Source organism: Wolffia australiana, chromosome 5 (genome assembly GCF_029677425.1).
Source record: "Wolffia australiana isolate 7733 chromosome 5, ASM2967742v1".
NCBI classification, from domain to species: Eukaryota; Viridiplantae; Streptophyta; class Magnoliopsida; order Alismatales; family Araceae; genus Wolffia; species Wolffia australiana.
In genome coordinates, this window is record NC_135839.1 from 20,870,047 (window position 1) to 20,877,500 (window position 7,454).

General features: G+C 43.0%; 1 protein-coding gene across 1 annotated transcript in view; it reads right to left on the reverse strand.

The window, feature by feature from the left end:
- Positions 1–5,220: 5,220 nt before the first annotated feature.
- The window catches only part of LOC144703818 (uncharacterized), a 2,351-nt gene continuing 117 nt past the window's right edge, over positions 5,221–7,454 (reverse strand). Inside the window, exons 1-2 of the mRNA XM_078576087.1 lie at positions 7,101–7,454; positions 5,221–6,666 (exon numbers count right to left, since the gene is read on the reverse strand). The exon at positions 7,101–7,454 is cut by the window's right edge and continues 117 nt beyond it. Of these exons, the coding sequence (XP_078432213.1) occupies positions 5,377–6,666; positions 7,101–7,397 (1,587 nt within the window). The 5' untranslated portion in view covers positions 7,398–7,454 and the 3' untranslated portion in view covers positions 5,221–5,376. The remainder of the gene's footprint in view (positions 6,667–7,100) is intronic.

A 7,454-nucleotide genomic window follows, 5' to 3' on the forward strand; every position in this document is an offset into this window, starting at 1 on the left:
CTCTAATTATTATTTCTCTCTCCTATCTCATACATAATCTACATCTTAACTAAAAGCTTAAAATAATTTCCTAGTATATCTATTCAGTATTCTAATCACTCCCTGCCTCTATAATGTTGGGCTAGATGCCTTGGTTTTGCCATGGAAAACACCTTCCATGGATGCGGAAGTGTGTCGATCAATTGACGATTTATCTTTAAAAAAAGACATTGAAATTACCTTTTGGAGAACTTATTCCACCCTTGACATGCTCACTTTGAGATCGTATCTAAGCCGTTCACACGTTCAGCCTCTAGAAGTATCCATGTGATCACTCGGCACTTGGGTCTCCACCTCTTCATCTTCAACTCTTCTTGGAGACTCTTCCTTGGTCGATGTAGAGAATGAAGCAAGGAGGGCCTCTCAAATCAGGCTTGCATGGGTGCTTAAAATGAGATCCCTTTCTCTCTTTATATTTTACTAAAGGTTTTTCTCAAAAATCCTACAAAGTAAAATATATCCACCAATGCCCTTATGACCTTGTGCATGTGACCCTCTAGACCCACATATCATTCTAGTTAATAACTTTAATGGCCTAATAATATTTATTGACCAACCTTATTAATTAACTATATCAAGATATAGATTAATTAAGTAAGGATCGATTTAACCCAATCGATAGGTTAATTTTCCAGTCTGTGGGGTGCCAAGCTACACTTCAAGCTCTAGAAGATACTGAGTAGCCTTGAACTCTCTCATGGAATCTTTACCGTCATCGGTTATCGTATATGTATAATCCATCATTCGCACGAGAATCTCGAATGACTTAGGCTATGGTTTATCGTCAAACCCTAATCCGTCATTCGATTAGTACTGATGCGTAACGGGGATCATTGGAAAATGCCTTCTCTAATATCTTCACTACCCTGGACAGGAGATTTCTGCATCGTCTTCCTTGAGTCAATATCCTCTTATGTTGAGGGCGGATGATCCCTTCTTGACCACTCAATCATCTCCGTAAGCTTCTTACTACATCCGCTCTATAACTTATTTGAATCCCATGATTAGAGGCTCGTAAGTCATAGTCAAAACGTAGTCGTCCACTCACGAGATGTCCTTGGTGTCTCAGGTTAGTGTATCCTTTATACACCAGTGACTTAAATCAACCTGATTGACGTTTAGGTATAATACCATTCAGGAATTCATACGGATTAATTCAGTGAACTCTTTCTCCAAAGAGCACTCACTATCTGTCCTTAGTGTCACCACACTAATAGCCACATGATCGGCTATGCCTATCGTATAAGTAGGATCAGCTAGTGTTATTCTATCTAGATAATTCGATGTCTGTCTCAACTATCCATCAAATAGGAATATTTAGAATACATCTTTAAAGACTAGTGATCGATGTATTATGATCTCATCATAATTCACTAAATCATTGCACATATTTAGGGACTTCACTATAAACATCACACGAAATAATAACGAACGCAAATATTTTATTCAATGAACTTAAATAAACATGGTGGTAATGATTGGATTGATGGCCACTTAATATCCATCATATATTACTCCTTATAATAATTAAGATGATAATATAAATAATATATTTTATTGTCAAATATATAACTTCTCTCTTTCACTATCTCATCCTAAACTCTTACAATCACTTTCCACTCATTGTTTATTCTCGTACTCTTCTCTTTCTTTTCCTTATCACCATATCCTCTATGTTACTAAACTATATGACTAATTTCTTTTATTATTTCTATTATCATCAAATTTTCCCGAACCCTAACTCTAGTACTAGATTCGCCTCTAAATGACAGTCCCAATCGAGATGAATGATACATATATGAGTGAATTTTCTATATTAATACATTTATCTGATTGTGTCATAAAAATTTTACCAAGAAAAAAAATTAACACCGCAATTTCCCTTTCACTGCCTACCAAACCTGAAAATGTCACCTTAAGTTTCCAAATGAGGTAGAACACAGCATCTCATATGCTGATTGCCAGTGTCTAGAGGAGAGGCGTTCTTGGCATTTTGGCATTGAATCTGTTGAAGAAACCTATGTTGGTTGATGAGTAGTAGGCGATCAAGGATTTTCCATATATATTGGAGCTTCTCATGATGATTACTGCCTTCACTTTCCAATCAAAGTCACCAACAAGAAATGAAGCAAGTTTTATCACCAGAACTATAACGACACACTTAGATAGTATCTCGCATGGTATGAAAGATGTGATGAAGATCAAGAGGACTAAATTTACAATAATACTCACTCACAACAAGGCCTTCACTATTAGTGCTCAATAATACATCCATGAAGCTATGGTTAGTTGAGCACAATAACTGGAATGAATTTGTATCATATTCACTATGATCTGAGCATGGTTCATACAGTTTCTTCTGGATTTTTTGTCCCTCTTGGACAATGATGCCCTTTTTAGTGGAAAAATAAATGAATTGTTTTCAGATATGTCAAATACATCCCACAGATCATGGGCATGAGTCAGATGTCTCCATGAGCTCACCTCCTACAAAGGTATGGACCATTACACTTGTGTAAAGTAACAAAGGAATTCCTCTTAGTCTCAGCTACAAGCACGCCCATAGAGGAACTTTAATTCTCTGGCCATCCCATGATTAAACTAGAAGAAATCCAAGTTGAGAACAAAGATCATCAAGCTTCTCATGACACTAAAGTGATGGCAGTGAGGGAATGATACAAACGGAAATAATAAAGATAGTGATGAGGACCGAGGGGCTGATTAGGTGGATCCTCTTTTGTCCCTTCATCACTTTGAAAATTTTAAACATTTTTTTCTGTTTCGATCGACAACTAAAACTTTAAGCTATATTTTAGTATTAATTTCTATTGTGTATCTAATTTGAGTTATGAATATTTTATAAATGTTTCATGCCTTTGTTAAACCTTGAGTTTCTAAAAATATTAATCATAATGCCCTTATCTTTGGATAGTATCATAATTATTATCTATGTAGTGGCTGCATCTAATGATTACGAAATTAATTTCACACCAATAAATATTTAATTAGCTTAAATATCCAGACTTTTTTGCCCCTAAATGTTCTTCTACTTGTGATGAATTTTTTTTAAGCACAATAAGGTCAATCACATGTGCAAATTTTCAATCAAATGTCCGATTCCGATCCAAAAAAATGAAAAAATAGATAGTTTATAGTGCTTAGGAATAGGGTTTGACGGTCCCGGTCCGGTCCGTACTTTTAGCAAGGACCTAAACCTTACCTAAGGACTGGCTCGGTATCATCCGGTCCCGGTCCCTGGTCCAGTCATGTTGACTAGTCAAAGTCGAAGAACAAAAAGTCAGGATAAAAAAATGGTATGGACTTCTCATCAAAGGGAAAGTTTGTTTCAAAGTCACTTATGAAGCCCATCTTGAAAAATGAAAAGAAGAATAAAATGAAAATAGAAGAAGAAAATAACGTTGAAAGAAGAATAATTGAACAATAAAAGAAGAAAGGAAGATCAAAAGGAAGAAGGTAAAGAAACATAATGAAAAATAAGAAAATCTGGAGAAAGAGGAAGAAGGAAATAGTAACGAAGAAGAAAAAATAAAAGAAGACTTGAAAGGGAGAACAATAAGAAGACAAGAATAATAAAAACGAGGAGAAAAAGAAAGCAAAAGTACGGATTATGAAAAGAAGAATAAAATAAAAAGAGAAGAAGCCTAAAAGAAATGAAGAAAACTTGACAGAGTAGAGTGTAGAGTGGAGAAACCTAACATTGCTTGAAATACAATGAAACAAACTTGACAGAGTTGGAGGAGAGAAAAAACAATAAGGTTAAACTAAACATTCTCAAGATTGAAAGCAAGAAAGGGGGACTCAAAGAGTGGGAGAGAGAGAACGTGAGAGGGAGAGAGAGCGAGCGCGCCAGAGAGAATGGGAGAGAGAGAGAGAGAAACGGGAGAGAGAGAGAGAGAACGGGAGAAAGAGAGAGAGAGAGAGAGAGAACAGGAGAGAGAACGGGAGAGCGAGAGTGTGAGAGAGAGAACGCGAGAAGAGAGAGCGTGCGAGAGAGAGAGAACGGGAGAGAGAGTGTGTGTGAGAGAGAGAGAGAGCGTGCAAGAGAGAACGGGAGAGCGAGAGTGTGAGAAAGAGAGAACGAGAGAGAGAGAGAGAGAGAGAGAGAGAGAGAACGCGAGAGAGAGAGCGTGCGAGAGAGAACGGGAGAGCGAGAGTGTGAGAGAGCGAGAGAAGGAGAGAGAGAGAGAGAGCGCGAGAGAGAGCGCGTGCGAGAGAGAACGGGAGAGCGAGTGCGAGAACGCGAGAGAGAGCGTGCAAGAGAGAGCGGGAGAGCGAGAGAGAGAGAGAGCGAGAGAGAGAGGGGGAGAAAGAGAGTGTGTGAGAGAGAGAACGAGAGAGAGAGAGAGAACGCGAGAGAGAGAGCGTGCGAGAGAGAACGGGAGAACTAGAGTGTGTGAGAGAGAGAACGAGAGCGAGAGTGCGAGAACGCGAGAGAGAGAGCGTGCGAGAGAGAACGGGAGAGCGAGAGTGCGAGAACGCGAGAGAGAGAGCGTGCGAGAGAGAACGGGAGAACTAGAGTGTGTGAGAGAGAGAACGAGAGAGAGAGAGAGAACGCGAGAGAGAGAGCGTGCGAGAGAGAGCGAGAGAGCGAGAGTGCGAGAACGCGAGAGAGAGAGCGTGAGAGAGAGAACGGGAGAGCGAGAGTGCGAGAACGCGAGAGAGAGAGCGTGAGAGAGAGAACGGGAGAACTAGAGTGTGTGAGAGAGAGAACGAGAGGGAGAGAGAGAACGCGAGAGAGAGAGCGTGCGAGAGAGAACGGGAGAACTAGAGTGTGTGAGAGAGAGAACGAGAGAGAGAGAGAGAACGCGAGAGAGAGAGCGTGCGAGAGAGAACGGGAGAGCGAGAGTGCGAGAACGCGAGAGAGAGAGCGTGCGAGAGAGAACGGGAGAACTAGAGTGTGTGAGAGAGAGAACGCGAGAGAGAGCGTGCGATAGAGAACGGGAGAGCGAAAGTGTGAGAGAGAGAGAACGAGAGAGAGAGAGAGAGAACGAGAGAGAGAGAGAGAGAGAGAGAGAGAGAGAGAGAGAGAGAGAGAGAGAGAGAGAGAGAGAGAACGGGCGAGAAAGGCACGAGAGAGAAAGTGGGAGATGGAGGGAGAAAGGAAAGAAAGCGAGGGAAAGAGGGAGGGACGCGACCAGCCGACCTGGAACACGATGGGTGGAGCGGGAAGCTGGGATTTTTTATTTATTTACTTTAATCCGGTCCCAGTCCGGTTTGACCATCGGACCGGATCCGGCCCGAACGGTCGGTCCACCCTAAAATGGTGGACCGGCGGTGCCGGTTCGGTCCAGTCCGACCGGTCCCCGGTCCAAAATGTCAAACCCTGCTTGTAAAAGAGGACCTTGAATCGCCCCGTATCTGAATTCTGCGATGAAAGCTTGAGCCTTCAGGAATATCAAGCGGGGGGCCATCACAAGCATCGTCTCCATTAGAAACCTCATAAAGCTCCCAGGTCTTTATCCGGCACTTTTCCAAGGCTGCAGCAAGGCGGGTACCGCCCATTCCAGAAGAGTATTTCCCATCTGGGCTGACGAGCACAGCACCCGCATAAGATTGCCCTGCAACAGCCGCTGCTCCTCTATAATGAAATAATCCCCAGCTGAGGTCATCACTCACATCAACCACCGTCCACGATTCAACCGCATTAACGCCATTGTGAGGGCCCTTAAAATAAAATGTCCCTGGCTTCTCAGCTCTCCTCACAGTGTGTTTTTTTCTCTTCCACACCATCTTCCCTTCAGGGGTCTTGACCTGGAAGACTGGCTCATAGCAAAACAAACCCTTTTCCTTTTCCCTGTAGCAGAGTTGGTACTGACTAGGGAATTGATCGTAGGCCGAGTTCTGGCCAGCGACCACACGCCAGCTCCACCTCAGCGCACCAAGCCAGCCCACCAACAAGTCCTCTGCTATCTCATGACTTAGAGGTTCCCCTCTGAACGTCTCCATTGGAGGCATATAAGGATGTTCCGGGATTTCTGCATCTAATCCGAGGCAGTTGTGTTCCTGAAGAACGCATTGACAGAAAGCTTCAAAATTTGGACTCTCATATGATGCAATGCAACGGTAGCTGCAGACTTGATCCGTCGGAGAGCATCGGTCGAGACATTCAAGGGCTTCCCTGCACTTGGGATCGAGTAGGCAAGCGAGCACCTCGTAGCCACAGTTCTTCGCCATGCAAGTCAACGTGGAGAACCCCTTGGCTCTCAGATTCTTCAGCGTGTGCACTGGCCTTACGTAGGCATTGATTATCACCAGTATGCAGAATCGGATATCATCGGCACTATATCGGGCCCAAGCATCCGATATCATCTTAGAAACTTTCTTTGATTCATCCCTTGTCGGCATACCGATCATTTTCTGGTTTTGATCTCTCAGAATAGTCGAACCTCCCAACTTGTTGCCAAAATATGATGATCCTTTTTCTAAGGATAGGAAGTTGGGTATGTTCTTGCTGTTTTCTCGAATGCAATCAGAGGCTTCCTGATCAGAAACAGCAATTGACAATAAGATGTCTGCGTTCGCTGATGTCTTTCTCAGATCATTAACACGGTCATCAGTGTACACTTCCATTTCGTAGCTTTCATCCACCCACTTCAACCTTTCAGCCTGGAGGGCAATCCAAAAGAGAAAACGGTGAATGTTATGTAATCGACCGAAAGAGCTAACATTTTAACCAATCGCTTTGGCATGTATAGTTATAAGCGAGAACACCCATTAGTCTTTCAAGAGTTTAGCTAAGTTCAATTTTCAAGGAAAGATCGGCCCAGCCTGAAGTTCCCTTCTTCAACACCCCCTTTTCTTAACGTATTCATTTCAGAAACGTTGACCCACACACCCTGAAAGTGTACATATCAACGAACTCTTAACGAATCATGCATGACAGACATGAAGATCTCCTTCATCGATGCTTCAAGCATCAAAGCATAGACAATCTAACATCTATTGGAACACAGTAATCTATTTCGAATTCAGACGACGCTGATAGAGTACCAGGGCGTCAAGATAACGAGAGAATTCCGAGTAGAGAGGGATCCACTCACCGTGTGAAGCATAACCTGCTCCCAGGGAGCACCTTTGAGGGGGCTGACTGCATCTCGCCCGACCACCGCCACGATTCTCACCGGCCTTGATGCAGTTTTTGACGTATCATCTTCTTCAAAATTGAAAGCTCCGGCAACGGCAAAACATATTGAGAACGGTCTTCGGTTGCCATGACGATAGAGAATACCCTGAATGGATAACTTCATGGAGATCGGCATGGTATCGCTAGTTCCGCATGGAGCAGCCCTTCGCGCCATAGAAGACGATCTTGGCAGAGACGTGTAAAAGGAAAACATGGCGGCAATGAAAACAACACTGGGGAAGGAATGGGATAAGCGGAGGAGATGCTTTGG